We start from the raw sequence: 24,592 nt of genomic DNA on the forward strand, positions 1-24,592 counted from the left end.
GGAGACACACAGAGAGACACACAGAGAGACACAGAGAGACACACAGTGAGACACACGGAGACACAGAGACTCACAGAGACACACGTAGACACGAAGACACGGAGACACACAGAGACACACACAGACACACACAGACACACAGAGACACACGGAGACAAGGTGAGACACACGGAGACACACAGAGACACACGGAGACACACAGAGACACAGAGACACACAGAGACAAGGTGAGACACACGGAGACACACAGAGACACACGGAGACACACAGAGACACAGAGACACACAGAGACACAGAGAGACACGGAGACAAGGTGAGACACACGGAGACACACAGAGACACAGAGACACACAGAGACACAGAGACACACGGAGACACACAGAGACACACGGAGACACACAGAGACACACGGAGACAAGGTGAGACACACGGAGACACACAGAGACACACGGAGACACACAGAGACACAGAGACACACGGAGACACACAGAGACACACGGAGACACACGGAGACACACAAAGACACAGTGTCTCTCTCCCCGTGTCTCTCTCTCCCCGCGTCTCTCTCCCCGTGTCTCTCTCCCCGTGTCTCTCTCCCCGTGTCTCTCTCCCCGTGTCTCTCTCCCCGTGTCTCCGTGTCCCCGTGTCTCTCTCCCCGTGTCTCTCCCCGTGTCTCACCACCCGTGTCTCTCTCCCCGTGTCTCCGTGCCTCTCCCCATGTCTCTCTCCCCCCATGTCTCTTTCACTCTCTCCCCATGTCTCTCTCCCCATGTCTCTCTCTCCCCATGTCCCCGTGTCTCTCTCCCCGTGTCCCCGTGTCTCTCTCCCCGTGTCCCCGTGTCTCTCTCCCCGTGTCCCCGTGTCTCTCTCCCCATGTCTCTCTCCCCGTGTCCCCGTGTCTCTCTCCCCATGTCTCTCTCCCCGTGTCTCCGTGCCTCTCCCCATGTCTCTCTCCCCGTGCCCCCGTGTCTCTCTCTCCGTGTCTCTCTCCCCGTGCCCCCGTGTCTCTCTCTCCGTGTCTCTCTCTCCCCGTGTCTCCGTGTCTCTCTCCCCATGTCTCTCTCCCCGTGTCTCCGTGTCTCTCTCCCCATGTCTCTCTCTCCCCGTGTCTCCGTGTCCCCGTGTCTCTCTCCCCATGTCTCTCTCTCCCCGTGTCTCCGTGTCCCCGTGTCTCTCTCCCCGTGTCTCCGTGTCTCTCTCCCCATGTCTCTCTCCCCATGTCTCTCTCCCCGTGCCCCCGTGTCTCTCTCTCCGTGTCTCTCTCCCCGTGCCCCCGTGTCTCTCTCCCCGTGTCTCTCTCTCCCCGTGTCTCCGTGTCTCTCTCCCCGTGTCTCTCTCCCCGTGTCTCTCTCTCCCCGTGCCCCCGTGTCTCTCTCCCCATGTCTCTCTCTCCCCGTGTCTCCGTGTCCCCGTGTCTCTCTCCCCATGTCTCTCTCTCCCCGTGTCTCCGTGTCCCCGTGTCTCTCTCCCCATGTCTCTCTCCCCGTGCCCCCGTGTCTCTCTCCCCATGTCTCTCTCTCCCCGTGTCTCCGTGTCCCCGTGTCTCTCTCCCCGTGTCCCGTGTCTCTCTCCCCGTGTCTCTCTCTCCCCGTGTCTCCGTGTCTCTCTCCCCATGTCTCTCTCTCCCCGTGTCTCCGTGTCTCTCTCCCCATGTCTCTCTCCCCGTGCCCCCTTGTCTCTCTCCCCATGTCTCTCTCCCCGTGTCTCCGTGTCTCTCTCCCCGTGTCCCCGTGTCTCTCTCCCCGTGTCCCCGTGTCTCTCTCCCCATGTCTCTCTCCCCGTGTCTCCGTACCTCTCCCCATGTCTCTCTCCCCCCATGTCTTTCTCACTCTCTCCCCATGTCTCTCTCCCCATGTCTCTCTCTCCCCGTGTCCCGTGTCTCTCTCCCCATGTCTCTCTCCCCCCATGTCTCTCTCACTCTCTCCCCATGTCTCTCTCCCCATGTCTCTCTCTCCCCGTGTCCCCGTGTCTCTCTCCCCATGTCTCTCTCCCCGTGTCCCCGTGTCTCTCTCCCCGTGTCCCCGTGTCTCTCTCCCCGTGTCCCCGTGTCTCTCTCCCCGTGTCCCCGTGTCTCTCTCCCCGTGTCCCCGTGTCTCTCTCCCCATGTCTCTCTCCCCTTGTCCCCGTGTCTCTCTCCCCATGTCTCTCTCCCCGTGTCCCCGTGTCTCTCTCCCCGTGTCTCTCTCCCCGTGTCCCCGTGTCTCTCTCCCCATGTCTCTCTCCCCGTATCCCCGTGTCTCTCTCCCCGTGTCCCCGTGTCTCTCTCCCCGTGTCCCCGTGTCTCTCTCCCCATGTCTCTCTCCCCGTGTCCCCGTGTCTCTCTCCCCGTGTCTCTCTCCCCGTGTCCCCGTGTCTCTCTCCCCGTGTCCCCGTGTCCCTCTCCCCATGTCTCTCTCCCCGTGCCCCCGTGTCTCTCTCCCCATGTCTCTCTCCCCGTGTCTCTCTCCCCATGTCTCTCTCCCCGTGTCTCCGTGTCTCCGTGTCTCTCTCCCCATGTCTCTCTCCCCGTGCCCCCGTGTCTCTCTCCCCATGTCTCTCTCCCCGTGTCTCCGTGTCTCTCTCCCCGTGTCCCCGTGTCTCTCTCCCCATGTCTCTCTCCCCCCATGTCTCTCTCACTCTCTCCCCATGTCTCTCTCCCCGTGTCTCTCTCTCCCCGTGTCTCCGTGTCTCTCTCCCCGTGTCTCTCTCCCCGTGTCCCCGTGTCTCTCTCCCCGTGTCTCTCTCTCCCCGTGTCTCTCTCCCCGTGTCTCTCTCCCCGTGTCCCCGTGTCTCTCTCCCCGTGTCTCTCTCCCCGTGTCCCCGTGTCTCTCTCCCCGTGTCCCCGTGTCTCTCTCCCCGTGTCCCCGTGTCTCTCTCCCCGTGTCCCCGTGTCTCTCTCCCCGTGTCCCCGTGTCTCTCTCCCCATGTCTCTCTCCCCGTGTCCCCGTGTCTCTCTCCCCATGTCTCTCTCCCCGTGTCCCCGTGTCTCTCTCCCCGTGTCTCTCTCCCCGTGTCCCCGTGTCTCTCTCCTCGTGTCCCCGTGTCTCTCTCCCCATGTCTCTCTCCCCGTATCCCCGTGTCTCTCTCCCCGTGTCCCCGTGTCTCTCTCCCCGTGTCCCCGTGTCTCTCTCCCCATGTCTCTCTCCCCGTGTCCCCGTGTCTCTCTCCCCGTGTCTCTCTCCCCGTGTCCCCATGTCTCTCTCCCCGTGTCCCCGTGTCCCTCTCCCCATGTCTCTCTCCCCGTGTCCCCGTGTCTCTCTCCCCGTGTCCCCGTGTCTCTCTCCCCGTGTCTCTCTCCCCATGTCTCTCTTCCCGTGCCCCCGTGTCTCTCTCCCCATGTCTCTCTCCCCGTGTCTCCGTGTCTCTCTCCCCATGTCTCTCTCCCCGTGTCTCCGTGTCTCCGTGTCTCCGTGTCTCTCTCCCCATGTCTCTCTCCCCGTGCCCCCGTGTCTCTCTCCCCATGTCTCTCTCCCCGTGTCTCCGTGTCTCTCTCCCCGTGTCCCCGTGTCTCTCTCCCCATGTCTCTCTCCCCCCATGTCTCTCTCACTCTCTCCCCATGTCTCTCTCCCCGTGTCTCTCTCTCCCCGTGTCTCCGTGTCTCTCTCCCCGTGTCTCTCTCCCCGTGTCCCCGTGTCTCTCTCCCCGTGTCTCTCTCTCCCCGTGTCTCCGTGTCTCTCTCCCCGTGTCTCTCTCCCCGTGTCCCCGTGTCTCTCTCCCCGTGTCTCTCTCCCCGTGTCCCCGTGTCTCTCTCCCCGTGTCCCCGTGTCTCTCTCCCCGTGTCTCTCTCCCCGTGTCCCCGTGTCTCTCTCCCCGTGTCTCTCTCCCCGTGTCCCCGTGTCTCTCTCTCCGTGCCCCCGTGTCTCTCTCCCCATGTCTCTCTCCCCGTGCCCCCGTGTCTCTCTCCCCGTGTCCCCGTGTCTCTCTCCCCGTGTCACCGTGTCTCTCTCCCCGTGACCCCGTGTATCTCTCCCCATGTCTCTCTCCCCGTGTCTCCGTGTCTCTCTCCCCGTGTCCCCGTGTCTCTCTCCCCGTGTCCCCGTGTCTCTCTCCCCGTGTCCCCGTGTCTCTCTCCCCCCATGTCTCTCTCACTCTCTCCCCATGTCTCTCTCCCCATGTTTCTCTCTCCCCGTGTCCCGTGTCTCTCTCCCCGTGTCCCCGTGTCTCTCTCCCCATGTCTCTCTCCCCGTGTCCCCGTGTCTCTCTCCCCGTGTCCCCGTGTCTCTCTCCCCGTGTCCCCGTGTCTCTCTCCCCGTGTCCCCGTGTCTCTCTCCCCATGTCTCTCTCCCCGTGTCCCCGTGTCTCTCTCCCCATGTCTCTCTCCCCGTGTCCCCGTGTCTCTCTCCCCGTGTCTCTCTCCCCGTGTCCCCGTGTCTCTCTCCCCGTGTCCCCGTGTCTCTCTCCCCATGTCTCTCTCCCCGTATCCCCGTGTCTCTCTCCCCGTGTCCCCGTGTCTCTCTCCCCGTGTCCCTGTGTTTCTCTCCCCGTGTCCCCGTGTCTCTCTCCCCGTGTCCCCGTGTCTCTCTCCCCGTGTCCCCGTGTCTCTCTCCCCGTGTCTCTCTCCCCGTGCCCCCGTGTCTCTCTCCCCATGTCTCTCTCCCCGTGTCTCCGTGTCTCTCTCCCCGTGTCCCCGTGTCTCTCTCCCCGTGTCCCCGTGTCTCTCTCCCCGTGTCCCCGTGTCTCTCTCCCCCCATGTCTCTCTCACTCTCTCCCCATGTCTCTCTCCCCATGTTTCTCTCTCCCCGTGTCCCGTGTCTCTCTCCCCGTGTCCCCGTGTCTCTCTCCCCATGTCTCTCTCCCCGTGCCCCCGTGTCTCTCTCCCCGTGTCTCTCTCCCCGTGTCTCCGTGCCTCTCCCCATGTCTCTCTCCCCCCATGTCTCTCTCACTCTCTCCCCATGTCTCTCTCCCCATGTCTCTCTCTCCCCGTGTCCCGTGTCTCTCTCCCCATGTCTCTCTCCCCCCATGTCTCTCTCACTCTCTCCCCATGTCTCTCTCTCCATGTCTATCTCTCCCCGTGTCCCGTGTCTCTCTCCCCATGTCTCTCTCCCCCCATGTCTCTCTCACTCTCTCCCCATGTCTCTCTCCCCATGTCTCTCTCTCCCCGTGTCCCGTGTCTCTCTCCCCATGTCTCTCTCCCCCCATGTCTCTCTCTCCCCGTGTCCCGTGTCTCTCTCCCCGTGTCTCTCTCCCCATGTCTCTCTCCCCGTGTCCCCGTATCTCTCTCCCCGTGTCCCCGTGTCTCTCTCCCCGTGTCCCCGTGTCTCTCTCCCCGTGTCCCCGTGTCTCTCTCCCCATGTCTCTCTCCCCGTGTCCCCGTGTCTCTCTCCCCATGTCTCTCTCCCCGTGTCCCCGTGTCTCTCTCCCCGTGTCTCTCTCCCCGTGTCCCCGTGTCTCTCTCCCCGTGTCCCCGTGTCTCTCTCCCCATGTCTCTCTCCCCGTATCCCTGTGTCTCTCTCCCCGTGTCCCCGTGTCTCTCTCCCCGTGTCCCCGTGTCTTTCTCCCCGTGTCCCCGTGTCTCTCTCCCCGTGTCCCCGTGTCTCTCTCCCCGTGTCCCCGTGTCTCTCTCCCCGTGTCTCTCTCCCCATGTCTCTCTCCCCGTGTCCCCGTGTCTCTCTCCCCGTGTCCCCGTGTCTCTCTCCCCGTGTCCCCGTGTCTCTCTCCCCGTGTCCCCGTGTCTCTCTCCCCGTGTCTCTCTCCCCATGTCTCTCTCCCCGTATCCCCGTGTCTCTCTCCCCGTGTCCCCGTGTCTCTCTCCCCGTGTCCCCGTGTCTCTCTCCCCGTGTCCCCGTGTCTCTCTCCCCGTGTCCCCGTGTCTCTCTCCCCGTGTCCCCGTGTCTCTCTCCCCGTGTCTCTCTCCCCATGTCTCTCTCCCCGTGTCCCCGTGTCTCTCTCCCCGTGTCTCTCTCCCCGTATCTCTCTCCCCGTGTCCCCGTGTCTCTCTCCCCGTGTCTCTCTCCCCGTGTCCCCGTGTCTCTCTCCCCGTGTCTCTCTCCCCGTGTCCCCGTGTCTCTCTCCCCGTGTCCCCGTGTCTCTCTCCCCATGTCTCTCTCCCCGTATCCCCGTGTCTCTCTCCCCGTGTCCCCGTGTCTCTCTCCCCGTGTCCCCGTGTCTCTCTCCCCGTGTCCCCGTGTCTCTCTCCCCGTGTCTCTCTCCCCATGTCTCTCTCCCCGTATCCCCGTGTCTCTCTCCCCGTGTCCCCGTGTCTCTCTCCCCGTGTCCCCGTGTCTCTCTCCCCGTGTCCCCGTGTCTCTCTCCCCGTGTCCCCGTGTCTCTCTCCCCGTGTCCCCGTGTCTCTCTCCCCGTGTCTCTCTCCCCATGTCTCTCTCCCCGTGTCCCCGTGTCTCTCTCCCCGTGTCTCTCTCCCCGTATCTCTCTCCCCGTGTCCCCGTGTCTCTCTCCCCGTGTCTCTCTCCCCGTGTCCCCGTGTCTCTCTCCCCGTGTCTCTCTCCCCGTGTCCCCGTGTCTCTCTCCCCGTGTCTCTCTCCCCGTGTCCCCGTGTCTCTCTCCCCGTGTCCCCGTGTCTCTCTCCCCATGTCTCTCTCCCCGTATCCCCGTGTCTCTCTCCCCGTGTCCCCGTGTCTCTCTCCCCGTGTCCCCGTGTCTCTCTCCCCATGTCCCCGTGTCTCTCTCCCCGTGTCCCCGTGTCTCTCTCCCCGTGTCCCCGTGTCTCTCTCCCCGTGTCTCTCTCCCCATGTCTCTCTCCCCGTGTCCCCGTGTCTCTCTCCCCGTGTCTCTCTCCCCGTATCTCTCTCCCCGTGTCCCCGTGTCTCTCTCCCCGTGTCTCTCTCCCCGTGTCCCCGTGTCTCTCTCCCCGTGTCTCTCTCCCCGTGTCCCCGTGTCTCTCTCCCCGTGTCTCTCTCCCCGTGTCCCCGTGTCTCTCTCCCCGTGTCTCCATGTCTCCATGTCTCCATGTCCCCGTGTCTCCGTGTCTCTCTCCCCGTGTCTCTCTCCCCGTGTCTCTGTGTCTCTCCCCGTGTCTCTCTCTCCCCGTGTCTCCGTGTCCCCGTGTCTCTCTCACTCTCTCTATGTGTCCCCGTGTCTCTCTCCCCGAGTCTCCGTGTCCCCGTGTCTCTGTCCCCGTGTCTCTGTCCCCGTGTCTCTCTCACTCTCTCTATGTGTCCCCGTGTCTCTCTCCCCGAGTCTCCGTGTCCCCGTGTCTCCGTGTCTCTGTCCCCGTGTCTCTGTCCCCGTGTCTCTCTCTCCCTCTCTCTCTCTCCCTCTCTCTCCCTGTGTCCCCGTGTCTCTCTCCCCGTGTCTCTCTCCCCGTGTCTCTGTGTCTCTCCCCGTGTCTCTCTCTCCCCGTGTCTCTCTCCCCGTGTCTCTCTCACTCTCTCTATGTGTCCCCGTGTCTCTCTCCCCGTGTCTCTCTCCCCGTGTCTCTGTGTCTCTCCCCGTGTCTCTCTCTCCCCGTGTCTCTCTCCCCGTGTCTCTCTCACTCTCTCTATGTGTCCCCGTGTCTCTCTCCCCGTGTCTCTCTCCCCGTGTCTCTCTCTCCCTCTCTCTCCCTGTGTCCCCGTGTCTCTCTCCCCGTGTCTCTCTCCCCGTGTCTCTGTGTCTCTCCCCGTGTCTCTCTCTCCCCGTGTCTCTCTCCCCGTGTCTCTCTCACTCTCTCTATGTGTCCCCGTGTCTCTCTCCCCGTGTCTCTCTCCCCGTGTCTCTCTCTCCCTCTCTCTCCCTGTGTCCCCGTGTCTCTCTCCCCGAGTCTCCGTGTCCCCGTGTCTCCGTGTCTCTGTCCCCGTGTCTCTGTGTCTCCATGTCTCTGTCCCCGTGTCCCCATGTCTCTGCCCGTGTCTCCATGTCTTCATGTCCCCGTGTCTCCGTGTCTCTCTCCCTGTGTCTCTCTCCCCGTGTCTCTCTCCCCGTGTCTCTCTCCCCGTGTCTCTCTCCCCGTGTCTCTCTCTCTCACCGTGTCTCTCTCTCCATGTCTCTCTCTCCCCGTGTCTCTCTCCCCGTGTCTCTCTCCCCGTGTCTCCATGTCCCCGTGTCTCTCTCCCCGTGTCTCTCTCCCCGTGTCTCTCTCTCCGTGTCTCTCTCCCCGTGTCTCTCTCCCCGTGTTTCTCTCCCCGTGTCTCTCTCCCCGTGTCTCTCTCCCCGTGTCTCTCTCCCCGTGTCTCTCTCTCCCCGTGTCTCTCTCCCCGTGTCTCTCTCTCCCCGTGTCTCTCTCTCCCCGTGTCTCTCTCCCCGTGTCTCTCTCTCCCCGTGTCTCTCTCCCCGTGTCTCTCTCTCCGTGTCTCTCTCCCCGTGTCTCTCTCCCCGTGTCTCTCTCCCCGTGTCTCTCTCCCCGTGTCTCTCTCCCCGTGTCCCCGTGTCCCCGTGTCTCCGTGTCTCTCTCCCCGTGTCTCTCTCCCCGTGTCTCTCTCCCCGTGTCTCTCTCCCGGTGTCTCTCTCCCCGTGTCTCTCTCCGTGTCTCTCTCCCCGTGTCTCTCTCCCCGTGTCTCTCTCCCCGTGTCTCTCTCCCCGTGTCTCCGTGTCTCCGTGTCTCCGTGTCTCTCTCCCCGTGTCTCTCTCCCCGTGTCTCTCTCTCTCCCCGTGTCTCTCTCCCCGTGTCTCTCTCCCCGTGTCTCTCTCTCTCCCCGTGTCTCTCTCCCCGTGTCTCTCTCCCCGTGTCTCTCTCCCCGTGTCTCTCTCCCCGTGTCTCTCTCCCCGTGTCTCTCTCCCCGTGTCTCTCTCCCCGTGTCTCTCTCTCTCCCCGTGTCTCTCTCTCTCCCCGTGTCTCTCTCCCCGTGTCTCTCTCCCCGTGTCTCTCTCCCCGTGTCTCTCTCCCCGTGTCTCTCTCACTCTCTCTCTGTGTCCCTGTGTCTCTCTCCCCGTGTCTCCGTGTCTCCGTGTCTCCGTGTCTCTCTCCCCGTGTCTCCGTGTCTCCGTGTCTCCGTGTCTCTCTCCCCGTGTCTCTCTCCCCGTGTCTCTCTCTCTCCCCGTGTCTCTCTCCCCGTGTCTCTCTCCCCGTGTCTCTCTCTCTCCCCGTGTCTCTCTCCCCGTGTCTCTCTCCCCGTGTCTCTCTCCCCGTGTCTCTCTCTCTCCCCGTGTCTCTCTCCCCGTGTCTCTCTCCCCGTGTCTCTCTCCCCGTGTCTCTCTCCCCGTGTCTCTCTCTCTCCCCGTGTCTATCTCCCCGTGTCTCTCTCCCCGTGTCTCTCTCCCCGTGTCTCTCTCCCCGTGTCTCTCTCACTCTCTCTCTGTGTCCCTGTGTCTCTCTCCCCGTGTCTCCGTGTCTCCATGTCCCCGTGTCTCTCTCCCCGTGTCTCTCTCCCCGTGTCTCTCCCCGTGTCTCCATGTCCCTGTGTCTCTTTCCACGTGTCTCTCTCCCCGTGTCTCTCTCCCCGTGTCTCTCACCGTGTCTCCATGTCCCCGTGTCTCTTTCCACGTGTCTCTCTCCCCGTGTCTCTCTCCCCGTGTCTCTCTCACTCTTTCTCTGTGTCCCTGTGTCTCTCTCCCCGTGTCTTCGTGTCTCCATGTCCCCGTGTCTCTCTGCCCGTGTCTCTCTCCCCGTGTCCCCGTGTCTCCGTGTCTCTGCCCGTGTCTCTCTCCCCGTGTCTTCGTGTCTCCATGTCCCCGTGTCTCTCTCCCCGTGTCTCTCTCCCCGTGTCTCCGTGTCTCCGTGTCTCCGTGTCTCTCTCCCCGTGTCTCTCTCCCCGTGTCTCTCTCTCTCCCCGTGTCTCTCTCCCCGTGTCTCTCTCCCCGTGTCTCTCTCTCTCCCCGAATCTCTCTCCCCGTGTCTCTCTCCCCGTGTCTCTCTCTCTCCCCGTGTCTCTCTCCCCGTGTCTCTCTCCCCGTGTCTCTCTCCCCGTGTCTCTCTCCCCGTGTCTCTCTCCCCGTGTCTCTCTCCCCGTGTCTCTCTCCCCGTGTCTCTCTCCCCGTGTCTCTCTCACTCTCTCTCTGTGTCCCTGTGTCTCTCTCCCCGTGTCTCCGTGTCTCCATGTCCCCGTGTCTCTCTCCCCGTGTCTTTCTCCCCGTGTCTCTCCCCGTGTCTCCATGTCCCCGTGTCTCTTTCCACGTGTCTCTCTCCCCGTGTCTCTCTCCCCGTGTCTCTCTCCCCGTGTCTCTCCCCGTGTCTCCATGTCCCCGTGTCTCTTTCCACGTGTCTCTCTCCCCGTGTCTCTCTCCCCGTGTCTCTCTCACTCTTTCTCTGTGTCCCTGTGTCTCTCTCCCCGTGTCTTCGTGTCTCCATGTCCCCGTGTCTCTCTGCCCGTGTCTCTCTCCCCGTGTCCCCGTGTCTCCGTGTCTCTGCCCGTGTCTCTCTCCCCGTGTCTTCGTGTCTCCATGTCCCCGTGTCTCTCTCCCCGTGTCTCTCTCCCCGTGTCTCCATGTCCCCGTGTCTCTCTCCCCGTGTCTCTCTCCCCGTGTCTCTCTCTCCGTGTCTCTCTCCCCGTGTCTCTCTCCCCGTGTTTCTCTCCCCGTGTCTCTCTCCCCGTGTCTCTCTCCCCGTGTCTCTCTCCCCGTGTCTCTCTCTCCCCGTGTCTCTCTCCCCGTGTCTCTCTCTCCCCGTGTCTCTCTCTCCCCGTGTCTCTCTCCCCGTGTCTCTCTCTCCCCGTGTCTCTCTCCCCGTGTCTCTCTCTCCGTGTCTCTCTCCCCGTGTCTCTCTCCCCGTGTCTCTCTCCCCGTGTCTCTCTCCCCGTGTCCCCGTGTCCCCGTGTCTCCGTGTCTCTCTCCCCGTGTCTCTCTCCCCGTGTCTCTCTCCCCGTGTCTCTCTCCCGGTGTCTCTCTCCCCGTGTCTCTCTCTCCGTGTCTCTCTCCCCGTGTCTCTCTCCCCGTGTCTCTCTCCCCGTGTCTCTCTCCCCGTGTCTCCGTGTCTCCGTGTCTCCGTGTCTCTCTCCCCGTGTCTCTCTCCCCGTGTCTCTCTCTCTCCCCGTGTCTCTCTCCCCGTGTCTCTCTCCCCGTGTCTCTCTCTCTCCCCGTGTCTCTCTCCCCGTGTCTCTCTCCCCGTGTCTCTCTCCCCGTGTCTCTCTCCCCGTGTCTCTCTCCCCGTGTCTCTCTCCCCGTGTCTCTCTCCCCGTGTCTCTCTCTCTCCCCGTGTCTCTCTCCCCGTGTCTCTCTCCCCGTGTCTCTCTCCCCGTGTCTCTCTCCCCGTGTCTCTCTCACTCTCTCTCTGTGTCCCTGTGTCTCTCTCCCCGTGTCTCCGTGTCTCCGTGTCTCCGTGTCTCTCTCCCCGTGTCTCTCTCCCCGTGTCTCTCTCTCTCCCCGTGTCTCTCTCCCCGTGTCTCTCTCCCCGTGTCTCTCTCTCTCCCCGTGTCTCTCTCTCTCCCCGTGTCTCTCTCCCCGTGTCTCTCTCCCCGTGTCTCTCTCTCTCCCCGTGTCTCTCTCCCCGTGTCTCTCTCCCCGTGTCTCTCTCCCCGTGTCTCTCTCCCCGTGTCTCTCTCTCTCCCCGTGTCTCTCTCCCCGTGTCTCTCTCCCCGTGTCTCTCTCCCCGTGTCTCTCTCCCCGTGTCTCTCTCACTCTCTTTCTGTGTCCCTGTGTCTCTCTCCCCGTGTCTCCGTGTCTCCATGTCCCCGTGTCTCTCTCCCCGTGTCTCTCTCCCCGTGTCTCTCCCCGTGTCTCCATGTCCCTGTGTCTCTTTCCACGTGTCTCTCTCCCCGTGTCTCTCTCCCCGTGTCTCTCTCCCCGTGTCTCTCCCCGTGTCTCCATGTCCCCGTGTCTCTTTCCACGTGTCTCTCTCCCCGTGTCTCTCTCCCCGTGTCTCTCTCACTCTTTCTCTGTGTCCCTGTGTCTCTCTCCCCGTGTCTTCGTGTCTCCATGTCCCCGTGTCTCTCTGCCCGTGTCTCTCTCCCCGTGTCCCCGTGTCTCCGTGTCTCTGCCCGTGTCTCTCTCCCCGTGTCTTCGTGTCTCCATGTCCCCGTGTCTCTCTCCCCGTGTCTCTCTCCCCGTGTCTCCGTGTCTCCGTGTCTCCGTGTCTCTCTCCCCGTGTCTCTCTCCCCGTGTCTCTCTCTCTCCCCGTGTCTATCTCCCCGTGTCTCTCTCCCCGTGTCTCTCTCTCTCCCCGAATCTCTCTCCCCGTGTCTCTCTCCCCGTGTCTCTCTCTCTCCCCGTGTCTCTCTCCCCGTGTCTCTCTCCCCGTGTCTCTCTCCCCGTGTCTCTCTCCCCGTGTCTCTCTCCCCGTGTCTCTCTCCCCGTGTCTCTCTCCCCGTGTCTCTCTCCCCGTGTCTCTCTCACTCTCTCTCTGTGTCCCTGTGTCTCTCTCCCCGTGTCTCCGTGTCTCCATGTCCCCGTGTCTCTCTCCCCGTGTCTTTCTCCCCGTGTCTCTCCCCGTGTCTCCATGTCCCCGTGTCTCTTTCCACGTGTCTCTCTCCCCGTGTCTCTCTCCCCGTGTCTCTCTCCCCGTGTCTCTCCCCGTGTCTCCATGTCCCCGTGTCTCTTTCCACGTGTCTCTCTCCCCGTGTCTCTCTCCCCGTGTCTCTCTCACTCTTTCTCTGTGTCCCTGTGTCTCTCTCCCCGTGTCTTCGTGTCTCCATGTCCCCGTGTCTCTCTGCCCGTGTCTCTCTCCCCGTGTCCCCGTGTCTCCGTGTCTCTGCCCGTGTCTCTCTCCCCGTGTCTTCGTGTCTCCATGTCCCCGTGTCTCTCTCCCCGTGTCTCTCTCCCCGTGTCTCCGTGTCTCCGTGTCTCCGTGTCTCTCTCCCCGTGTCTCTCTCCCCGTGTCTCTCTCCCCGTGTCTCTGTGTCTCTCCCCGTGTCTCTCTCTCCCCGTGTCTCCGTGTCCCCGTGTCTCTCTCACTCTCTCTATGTGTCCCCGTGTCTCTCTCCCCGTGTCTCTCTCCCCGTGTCTCTCTCTCCCTCTCTCTATGTGTCCCCGTGTCTCTCTCCCCGAGTCTCCGTGTCCCCGTGTCTCCGTGTCTCTGTCCCCGTGTCTCTGTGTCTCCATGTCTCTGTCCCCGTGTCCCCATGTCTCTGCCCGTGTCTCCATGTCTTCATGTCCCCGTGTCTCCGTGTCTCTCTCCCAGTGTCTCTCTCCCCGTGTCTCTCTCCCCGTGTCTCTCTCCCCGTGTCTCTCTCCCCGTGTCTCTCTCTCTCACCGTGTCTCTCTCTCCATGTCTCTCTCTCCCCGTGTCTCTCTCCCCGTGTCTCTCTCCCCGTGTCTCCATGTCCCCGTGTCTCTCTCCCCGTGTCTCTCTCCCCGTGTCTCTCTCCCCGTGTCTCTCTCCCCGTGTCTCTCTCCCCGTGTCTCTCTCCCCGTGTCTCTCTCCCCGTGTCTCTCTCTCCCCGTGTCTCTCTCCCCGTGTCTCTCTCTCCCCGTGTCTCTCTCTCCCCGTGTCTCTCTCCCCGTGTCTCTCTCTCCCCGTGTCTCTCTCCCCGTGTCTCTCTCTCCGTGTCTCTCTCCCCGTGTCTCTCTCCCCGTGTCTCTCTCCCCGTGTCTCTCTCCCCGTGTCTCTCTCCCCGTGTCCCCGTGTCCCCGTGTCTCCGTGTCTCTCTCCCCGTGTCTCTCTCCCCGTGTCTCTCTCCCCGTGTCTCTCTCCCGGTGTCTCTCTCCCCGTGTCTCTCTCTCCGTGTCTCTCTCCCCGTGTCTCTCTCCCCGTGTCTCTCTCCCCGTGTCTCTCTCCCCGTGTCTCCGTGTCTCCGTGTCTCCGTGTCTCTCTCCCCGTGTCTCTCTCCCCGTGTCTCTCTCTCTCCCCGTGTCTCTCTCCCCGTGTCTCTCTCCCCGTGTCTCTCTCTCTCCCCGTGTCTCTCTCCCCGTGTCTCTCTCCCCGTGTCTCTCTCCCCGTGTCTCTCTCCCCGTGTCTCTCTCCCCGTGTCTCTCTCCCCGTGTCTCTCTCCCCGTGTCTCTCTCTCTCCCCGTGTCTCTCTCCCCGTGTCTCTCTCCCCGTGTCTCTCTCCCCGTGTCTCTCTCCCCGTGTCTCTCTCACTCTCTCTCTGTGTCCCTGTGTCTCTCTCCCCGTGTCTCCGTGTCTCCATGTCCCCGTGTCTCTCTCCCCGTGTCTCTCTCCCCGTGTCTCTCCCCGTGTCTCCATGTCCCCGTGTCTCTTTCCACGTGTCTCTCTCCCCGTGTCTCTCTCCCCGTGTCTCTCTCCCCGTGTCTCTCCCCGTGTCTCCATGTCCCCGTGTCTCTTTCCACGTGTCTCTCTCCCCGTGTCTCTCTCCCCGTGTCTCTCTCACTCTTTCTCTGTGTCCCTGTGTCTCTCTCCCCGTGTCTTCGTGTCTCCATGTCCCCGTGTCTCTCTCCCCGTGTCTCTCTCCCCGTGTCCCCGTGTCTCCGTGTCTCTGCCCGTGTCTCTCTCCCCGTGTCTTCGTGTCTCCATGTCCCCGTGTCTCTCTCCCCGTGTCTCTCTCCCCGTGTCTCCGTGTCTCCGTGTCTCCGTGTCTCTCTCCCCGTGTCTCTCTCCCCGTGTCTCTCTCCCCGTGTCTCTGTGTCTCTCCCCGTGTCTCTCTCTCCCCGTGTCTCCGTGTCCCCGTGTCTCTCTCACTCTCTCTATGTGTCCCCGTGTCTCTCTCCCCGTGTCTCTCTCCCCGTGTCTCTCTCACTCTCTCTATGTGTCCCCGTGTCTCTCTCCCCGTGTCTCTCTCTCCCTCTCTCTCCCTGTGTCCCCGTGTCTCTCTCCCCGAGTCTCCGTGTCCCCGTGTCTCCGTGTTTCTCTCCCCGTGTCCCCGTGTCTCTCCCCGTGTCTCTCTCTCCCCGTGTCTCTCTCCCCGTGTCTCTCTCACTCTCTCTATGTGTCCCCGTGTCTCTCTCCCCGTGTCTCTCTCCCCGTGTCTCTCTCTCCCTCTCTCTCCCTGTGTCCCCGTGTCTCTCTCCCCGTGTCTCTCTCCCCGTGTCTCTGTGTCTCTCCCCGTGTCTCTCTCTCCCCGTGTCTCTCTCCCCGTGTCTCTCTCACTCTCTCTATGTGTCCCCGTGTCTCTCTCCCCGTGTCTCTCTCCCCGTGTCTCTCTCTCCCTCTCTCTCCCTGTGTCCCCGTGTCTCTCTCCCCGAGTCTCCGTGTCCCCGTGTCTCCGTGTCTCTGTCCCCGTGTCTCTGTGTCTCCATGTCTCTGTCCCCGTGTCCCCATGTCTCTGCCCGTGTCTCCATGTCTTCATGTCCCCGTGTCTCCGTGTCTCTCTCCCAGTGTCTCTCTCCCCGTGTCTCTCTCCCCGTGTCTCTCTCCCCGTGTCTCTCTCCCCGTGTCTCTCTCTCTCACCGTGTCTCTCTCTCCATGTCTCTCTCTCCCCGTGTCTCTCTCCCCGTGTCTCTCTCCCCGTGTCTCCATGTCCCCGTGTCTCTCTCCCCGTGTCTCTCTCCCCGTGTCTCTCTCCCCGTGTCTCTCTCTCCGTGTCTCTCTCCCCGTGTCTCTCTCCCCGTGTCTCTCTCCCCGTCTCTCTCTCCCCGTGTCTCTCTCCCCGTGTCTCTCTCTCCCCGTGTCTCTCTCCCCGTGTCTCTCTCTCCCCGTGTCTCTCTCTCCCCGTGTCTCTCTCCCCGTGTCTCTCTCTCCCCGTGTCTCTCTCCCCGTGTCTCTCTCTCCGTGTCTCTCTCCCCGTGTCTCTCTCCCCGTGTCTCTCTCCCCGTGTCTCTCTCCCCGTGTCTCTCTCCCCGTGTCTCCGTGTCCCCGTGTCTCCGTGTCTCCGTGTCTCTCTCTCCGTGTCTCTCTCCCCGTGTCTCTCTCCCCGTGTCTCTCTCCCCGTGTCTCCGTGTCTCCGTGTCTCTCTCCCCGTGTCTCTCTCTCTCCCCGTGTCTCTCTCTCTCCCCGTGTCTCTCTCCCCGTGTCTCTCTCCCCGTGTCTCTCTCCCCGTGTCTCTCTCTCTCCCCGTGTCTCTCTCCCCGTGTCTCTCTCCCCGTGTCTCTCTCTCTCCCCGTGTCTCTCTCTCTCCCCGTGTCTCTCTCCCCGTGTCTCTCTCCCCGTGTCTCTCTCCCCGTGTCTCTCTCTCTCCCCGTGTCTCTCTCCCCGTGTCTCTCTCCCCGTGTCTCTCTCCCCGTGTCTCTCTCCCCGTGTCTCTCTCACTCTCTCTCTGTGTCCCTGTGTCTCTCTCCCCGTGTCTCCGTGTCTCCATGTCCCCGTGTCTCTCTCCCCGTGTCTCTCTCCCCGTGTCTCTCCCCGTGTCTCCATGTCCCCGTGTCTCTTTCCACGTGTCTCTCTCCCCGTGTCTCTCTCCCCGTGTCTCTCTCCCCGTGTCTCTCCCCGTGTCTCCATGTCCCCGTGTCTCTTTCCACGTGTCTCTCTCCCCGTGTCTCTCTCCCCGTGTCTCTCTCACTCTTTCTCTGTGTCCCTGTGTCTCTCTCCCCGTGTCTTCGTGTCTCCATGTCCCCGTGTCTCTCTCCCCGTGTCTCTCTCCCCGTGTCTCTCTCTCTCCCCGTGTCTCTCTCCCCGTGTCTCTCTCCCCGTGTCTCTCTCCCCGTGTCTCTCTCCCCGTGTCTCTCTCACTCTCTCTCTGTGTCCCTGTGTCTCTCTCCCCGTGTCTCCGTGTCTCCATGTCCCCGTGTCTCTCTCCCCGTGTCTCTCTCCCCGTGTCTCTCCCCGTGTCTCCATGTCCCCGTGTCTCTTTCCACGTGTCTCTCTCCCCGTGTCTCTCTCCCCGTGTCTCTCTCCCCGTGTCTCTCCCCGTGTCTCCATGTCCCCGTGTCTCTTTCCACGTGTCTCTCTCCCCGTGTCTCTCTCCCCGTGTCTCTCTCACTCTTTCTCTGTGTCCCTGTGTCTCTCTCCCCGTGTCTTCGTGTCTCCATGTCCCCGTGTCTCTCTCCCCGTGTCTCTCTCCCCGTGTCTCTCTCCCCGTGTCTCTCTCCCGGTGTCTCTCTCCCCGTGTCTCTCTCTCCGTGTCTCTCTCCCCGTGTCTCTCTCCCCGTGTCTCTCTCCCCGTGTCTCTCTCCCCGTGTCTCCGTGTCTCCGTGTCTCCGTGTCTCTCTCCCCGTGTCTCTCTCCCCGTGTCTCTCTCTCTCCCCGTGTCTCTCTCCCCGTGTCTCTCTCCCCGTGTCTCTCTCTCTCCCCGTGTCTCTCTCCCCGTGTCTCTCTCCCCGTGTCTCTCTCCCCGTGTCTCTCTCCCCGTGTCTCTCTCCCCGTGTCTCTCTCCCCGTGTCTCTCTCCCCGTGTCTCTCTCTCTCCCCGTGTCTCTCTCCCCGTGTCTCTCTCCCCGTGTCTCTCTCCCCGTGTCTCTCTCCCCGTGTCTCTCTCACTCTCTCTCTGTGTCCCTGTGTCTCTCTCCCCGTGTCTCCGTGTCTCCATGTCCCCGTGTCTCTCTCCCCGTGTCTCTCTCCCCGTGTCTCTCCCCGTGTCTCCATGTCCCCGTGTCTCTTTCCACGTGTCTCTCTCCCCGTGTCTCTCTCCCCGTGTCTCTCTCCCCGTGTCTCTCCCCGTGTCTCCATGTCCCCGTGTCTCTTTCCACGTGTCTCTCTCCCCGTGTCTCTCTCCCCGTGTCTCTCTCACTCTTTCTCTGTGTCCCTGTGTCTCTCTCCCCGTGTCTTCGTGTCTCCATGTCCCCGTGTCTCTCTCCCCGTGTCTCTCTCCCCGTGTCCCCGTGTCTCCGTGTCTCTGCCCGTGTCTCTCTCCCCGTGTCTTCGTGTCTCCATGTCCCCGTGTCTCTCTCCCCGTGTCTCTCTCCCCGTGTCTCTCCCCGTGTCTCCATGTCCCCGTGTCTCTTTCCACGTGTCTCTCTCCCCGTGTCTCTCTCCCCGTGTCTCTCTCCCCGTGTCTCTCCCCGTGTCTCCATGTCCCCGTGTCTCTTTCCACGTGTCTCTCTCCCCGTGTCTCTCTCCCCGTGTCTCTCTCACTCTTTCTCTGTGTCCCTGTGTCTCTCTCCCCGTGTCTTCGTGTCTCCATGTCCCCGTGTCTCTCTCCCCGTGTCTCTCTCCCCGTGTCTCTCTCTCTCCCCGTGTCTCTCTCCCCGTGTCTCTCTCCCCGTGTCTCTCTCCCCGTGTCTCTCTCCCCGTGTCTCTCTCACTCTCTCTCTGTGTCCCTGTGTCTCTCTCCCCGTGTCTCCGTGTCTCCATGTCCCCGTGTCTCTCTCCCCGTGTCTCTCTCCCCGTGTCTCTCCCCGTGTCTCCATGTCCCCGTGTCTCTTTCCACGTGTCTCTCTCCCCGTGTCTCTCTCCCCGTGTCTCTCTCACTCTTTCTCTGTGTCCCTGTGTCTCTCTCCCCGTGTCTTCGTGTCTCCATGTCCCCGTGTCTCTCTCCCCGTGTCTCTCTCCCCGTGTCCCCGTGTCTCCGTGTCTCTGCCCGTGTCTCTCTCCCCGTGTCTTCGTGTCTCCATGTCCCCGTGTCTCTCTCCCCGTGTCTCTCTCCCCGTGTCTCCGTGTCTCCGTGTCTCCGTGTCTCTCTCCCCGTGTCTCTCTCCCCGTGTCTCTCTCCCCGTGTCTCTGTGTCTCTCCCCGTGTCTCTCTCTCCCCGTGTCTCCGTGTCCCCGTGTCTCTCTCACTCTCTCTATGTGTCCCCGTGTCTCTCTCCCCGTGTCTCTCTCCCCGTGTCTCTCTCACTCTCTCTATGTGTCCCCGTGTCTCTCTCCCCGTGTCTCTCTCTCCCTCTCTCTCCCTGTGTCTCCATGTCTCTCTCCCCGTGTCTCCGTGTCCCCGTGTCCCCAGATCCGCTTCCCCACCGAGGTCCCCGTGAGGTTGTACGCCGCTCGCGACGGAGACTACGAGAGCCGCCTCACAGTAGGCCTGGGGTCGTCCCACACTCACAGCCTACACGTGGACACCAGTGGCAGCATCATCAAGTAACCACTCACCCACCTACTCACTCAGCCACTCACCCACTCAGCCACTCACTCACTCACTCACCTACTCACCCACTCAGCCACTCACTCACTCACCCACTCACTCACTCACTCAGCCACTCACTCACTCAGCCACTCACTCACTCACTCAGCCACTCACCCACTCACTCACTCACTCAGCCACTCACCCACTCACTCACTCACTCAGCCACTCACCCACTCAGCCACTCACTCACTCACTCACCTACTCACTCACTCAGCCACTCACTCACTCACTCAGCCACTCACTCACTCACCCACTCACTCACTCACTGGGGTCGTCCCACACTCACAGCCTTCACGTGGACACCAGTGGCAGCATCATCAAGTAAACACTCACCCACCTACTCACTCAGCCACTCACTCACCCACTCACCCACTCACCCACTCACTCACTCACCCACTCACTCACTCACTGGGGTCGTCCCACACTCACAGCCTACACGTGGACACCAGTGGCAGCATCATCAAGTAACCACTCACTCACTCACTCAGCCACTCACTCACTCACTCAGCCACTCACTCACTCACTCACCTACCCACTCACCCACTCAGCCACTCACTCACTCACTGGGGTCGTCCCACACTCACAGCCTACACGTGGACACCAGTGGCAGCATCATCAAGTAACCACTCACCCACCTACTCACTCAGCCACTCACTCACTCACTCAGCCACTCACTCACTCACTCAGCCACTCACTCACTCACTCAGCCACTCACTCACTCACTCAGCCACTCACTCACTCACCTACCCACCCACTCACCCACCCACTCACCCATCACCCACCCACTCACTCACCCACTCACTCACCCACCCACTCACCCACCCACCCACCCACTCACCCACTCACCCACTCACTCACCCACTCACCCACTCACCCACCCACCCACCCACCCACTCACTCACCCACCCACCCACTCACCCACCCACTCACCCACTCACCCACCCACTCACCCACCCACCCACTCACCCACCCACCCACCCACTCACTCACCCACCCACTCACCCACCCACTCACCCACTCACCCACTCACCCACCCACCCACCCACCCACTCACCCACTCCCCCACTCACTCACCCACTCACCCACTCACCCACCCACTCACTCACCCACTCACTCACCCACCCACCCACTCACCCACTCACTCACCTACCCACTCACCCACCCACTCACTCACCCACCCACTCACCCACCCACCCACTCACCCACTCACCTACTCACCTCCCTCTGTGTCGCCCAGATGGTCGTTCCAGACTGAGAGTCACGACATTGGCTTCGGGGTGAGTATGCAGAGAGGTGGTGGTGGTGGTGGTGAGGGTGGTGGTGGTGGTGGTGGTGGTGAGGGTGGTGGTGAGGGTGGTGGTGAGGCCAGGGTGGTGGTGGTGGTGAAGAGGCACAACGCTCACCTGGTGCCAGAGAGCGGGGAACTCACGGCACACGAGACGGGAATCTGTGAGTTTCTCAACTGGGTGTGTGTGTCACTGTGTGTGTGTCACTGTGTGTGTGTCTGTGTCACTGTGTGTGTGTGTCTGTGTGTGTGTGTGTGTGTCACTGTGTGTGTCACCGTGTGTGTGTGTGTGTCACTGTGTGTGTCACCGTGTGTGCGTGTGTGTCTGTGTGTGTGTCACTGTGTGTGTGTGTCTGTGTGTGTGTGTCACTGTGTGTGTGTCACTGTGTGTGTGTCACTGTGTGTGTCACTGTGTGTGTGTGTGTCACTGTGTGTGTGTCTGTGTCACTGTGTGTGTGTGTCTGTGTGTGTGTGTGTGTCACTGTGTGTGTCACCGTGTGTGTGTGTGTCACTGTGTGTGTCACCGTGTGTGCGTGTGTGTCTGTGTGTGTGTCACTGTGTGTGTGTGTCTGTGTGTGTGTGTCACTGTGTGTGTGTCACTGTGTGTGTGTCACTGTGTGTGTGTGTCACTGTGTGTGTGTGTGTCTGTGTGTTTATCACTGTGTGTGTGTCACTGTGTGTGTGTCACTGTGTATGTGTGTGTCACTGTGTGTGTGTCACTGTGTGTGTGTGTCTGTGTGTGTCTGTGTCACTGTGTGTGTGTGTGTCTGTGTGTCACTGTGTGTGTGTGTGTCACTGTGTGTGTCTGTGTCACTGTGTGTGGGTCACTGTGTGTGTCACTGTGTGTGTGTCACTGTGTGTGTGTCTGTGTGTGTGTCACTGTGTGTGTCTGTGTCACTGTGTGTGTGTCACTGTGTGTGTCACTGTGTGTGTGTCACTGTGTGTGTGTCTGTGTGTGTGTCACTGTGTGTGTGTGTCACTGTGTGTGTGTGTCTGTGTGTGTGTGTCTGTGTGTATGTGTCTGTGTGTCTGTGTGTGTATCTCTGTGTGTGTCACTGTGTGTGTGTCACTGTGTGTGTGTCACTGTGTGTGTGTGTCACTGTGTGTGTGTATCTGTGTATGTCTGTGTCACTGTGTGTGTGTGTCTGTGTGTGTGTGTCACTGTGTGTGTGTGTCTGTGTGTGGTTGTGTGTCTGTGTGTCACTGTGTCTGTGTGTCACTGTGTGTCTGTGTGTCACTGTGTGTGTGTCACTGTGTGTGTCACCGTGTGTGTGTCACTGTGTGTGTGTGTCACTGTGTGTCACCGTGTGTGTCACTGTGTGTGTCACTGTGTGTGTGTCACTGTGTGTGTGTGTCACTATGTGTGTCACTGTGTGTGTCACTGTGTGTGTGTCACTGTGTGTGTGTCACTGTGTGTGTCACTCTGTGTGTGTGTCACTGTGTGTGTGTGTCACTGTGTGTGTCTGTGTGTGTGTGTCTGTGTGTGTGTGTCACTGTGTCTGTGTGTCTGTGTGTCTGTGTGTGTGTGTGTGTCTGTGTGTGTGTGTGTCACTGTGTGTGTGTGTGTCACTGTGTGTGTGTGTGTCACTGTGTGTGTCTGTGTGTGTGTGTCTGTGTGTGTGTGTGTGTGTGTCTGTGTGTGTGTCACTGTGTCTACCCCCCCCCACACTGCGCTAGACGCATAGACTCATGACCCCCCCGTGACCCCCCCCGTGACCCCCCCGTTACCCCCCCGTGACCTCCCCCCCCCCCAGACTCGTTGCTGTTTGACAACTCGTACTCGTGGGTTCACTCCAAGAAGCTGCAGTTCACCGTCAAGCTGCTTCCACCCCCAGTCACTGAGTCACGTGGTGACACAGTCACTCAGTGACCCAGTCACTCAGTCACTCAGTCACCCAGTTCACCGCCAAGCTGCTTCCACCCCCAGTCACTGAGTCACGTGGTGACACAGTCACTGAGTCACGTGGTGACACAGTCACTGAGTCACGTGGTGACACAGTCACTGAGTCACGTGGTGACACAGTCACTCAGTCACGTGGTGACACAGTCACTGAGTCACGTGGTGACACAGTCACTGAGTCACGTGGTGACACAGTCACTCAGTGACCCAGTCACTCAGTCACTCAGTTCACCGCCAAGCTGCTGCCACCCCCAGTCACTGAGTCACGTGGTGACACAGTCACTGAGTCACGTGGTGACACAGTCAGTCAGTTAGTCACGTGGTGACACAGTCACTGAGTCACGTGGTGACACAGTCACTCAGTGACCCAGTCACTCAGTCACTCACCACACAGAGACCCATAGACTCACCACACAGAGACCCATAGACTCACCACACAGAGACCCATAAACTCACCACACAGAGACCCATAGACTCATCACACAGAGACCCATAGACTCACCACACAGAGACCCATAGACTCACCACACAGAGACCCATAGACTCACACAGAGACCCATAGACTCATCACACAGAGACCCACAGACTCACCACACAGAGACCCATAGACTCACCACACAGAGACCCATAGACTCATCACACAGAGACCCACAGACTCACCACACAGAGACCCACAGACTCATCACACAGAGACCCATAGACTCACCACACAGAGACCCATAGACTCACCACACAGAGACCCATAGACTCACCACACAGAGACCCATAGACTCACCACACAGAGACCCACAGACTCACCACACAGAGACCCACAGACTCACCACACAGAGACCCACAGACTCACCACACAGAGACCCACAGACTCACCACACAGAGACCCATAGACTCACCACACAGAGACCCACAGACTCACCACACAGAGACCCACAGACTCACCACACAGAGACCCACAGACTCAACACACAGAGACCCATAGACTCACCACACAGAGACCCACAGACTCACCACACAGAGACCCACAGACTCACCACACAGAGACCCACAGATTCACCACACAGAGACCCACAGACTCACCACACAGAGACCCACAGACTCACCACACAGAGACCCACATACTCACCACACAGAGACCCACAGACTCACCACACAGAGACCCACATACTCACCACACAGAGACCCACAGACTCACCACACAGAGACCCACAGACTCACCACACAGAGACCCATAGACTCACCACACAGAGACCCACAGACTCACCACACAGAGACCCATAGACTCACCACACAGAGACCCATATACTCACCACACAGAGACCCATAGACTCACCACACAGAGACCCATAGACTCACCACACAGAGACCCATAGACTCATCACACAGAGACCCACAGACTCACCACACACAGACTCATCACACAGAGACCCATAGACTCACCACACAGAGACCCACAGACTCACCACACAGAGACCCACAGACTCACCACACAGAGACCCACAGACTCACCACACACAGACTCACCACACAGAGACCCATAGACTCATCACACAGAGACCCATAGACTCACCACACAGAGACCCATAGACTCACCACACAGAGACCCACAGACTCACCACACAGAGACCCACAGACTCACCACACAGAGACCCACAGACTCACCACACAGAGCCCCATAGACTCACCACACAGAGACCCACAGACTCACCACACAGAGACCCACAGACTCACCACACAGAGACCCATAGACTCACCACACAGAGACCCATAGACTCACCACACAGAGACCCACAACTCATTACACAGAGACCCACAGACTCACCACACAGAGACCCACAGACTCACCACACAGAGACCCATAGACTCATCACACAGAGACCCACAGACTCACCACACAGAGACCCATAGACTCACCACACAGAGACACATAGACTCACGCAGAGACCCATAGACTCACACAGAGACCCATAGACTCATCACACAGAGACCCATAGACTCACCACACAGAGACCCACAGACTCACCACACAGAGACCCATAGACTCACCACACAGAGACCCACAGACTCACCACACACAGACTCATCACACAGAGACCCACAGACTCACCACACAGAGAGCCATAGACTCACCACACAGAGACCCACAGACTCATCACACAGAGACCCACAGACTCACCACACAGAGACCCACAGACTCACCACACAGAGACCCACAGACTCACCACACACAGACTCATCACACAGAGACCCACAGACTCACCACACACAGACTCACAGACTCACCACACAGAGACCCACAGACTCACCACACAGAGACCCACAGACTCATCACACAGAGACCCACAGACTCACCACACAGAGACCCACAGACTCACCACACAGAGACCCACAGACTCATCACACAGAGACCCACAGACTCACCACACAGAAACGCACAGACTCACCACACAGAGACCCACAGACTCACCACACAGAGACCCACAGACTCACCACACAGAGACCCACAGACTCATCACACAGAGACCCACAGACTCACCACACAGAGACCCACAGACTCACCACACAGAGACCCACAGACTCATCACACAGAGACCCACAGACTCACCACACAGAGACCCACAGACTCACCACACAGAGACCCACAGACTGACCACACAGAGACCCACAGACTCACCACACAGAGACCCACAGACTCATCACACAGAGACCCACAGACTCACCACACAGAGACCCACAGACTCACCACACAGAGACCCACAGACTCACCACACACAGACTCATCACACAGAGACCCACAG

General features: G+C 60.7%; 1 protein-coding gene across 2 annotated transcripts in view; it reads left to right on the forward strand.

Annotated features, from left to right (window-relative positions):
* The window catches only part of LOC144953246 (SEC14-like protein 2), a 126,571-nt gene extending 102,650 nt beyond the window's left edge, over positions 1-23,921 (forward strand). For both annotated transcript variants that reach the window (XM_078883814.1, XM_078883815.1), the window contains 3 exons: positions 18,436-18,569; positions 19,853-20,064; positions 21,655-23,921. In XM_078883814.1, the coding sequence (XP_078739940.1) occupies positions 18,436-18,569; positions 19,853-20,064; positions 21,655-21,770 (462 nt within the window). In that variant the 3' untranslated portion in view covers positions 21,771-23,921. The remainder of the gene's footprint in view (positions 1-18,435; positions 18,570-19,852; positions 20,065-21,654) is intronic.
* Positions 23,922-24,592: the final 671 nt, after the last annotated feature.

The sequence above is a fragment of the Lampetra fluviatilis genome, chromosome 73 (genome assembly GCF_964198595.1).
Source record: "Lampetra fluviatilis chromosome 73, kcLamFluv1.1, whole genome shotgun sequence".
In the NCBI taxonomy this organism is placed as follows: Eukaryota; Metazoa; Chordata; class Hyperoartia; order Petromyzontiformes; family Petromyzontidae; genus Lampetra; species Lampetra fluviatilis.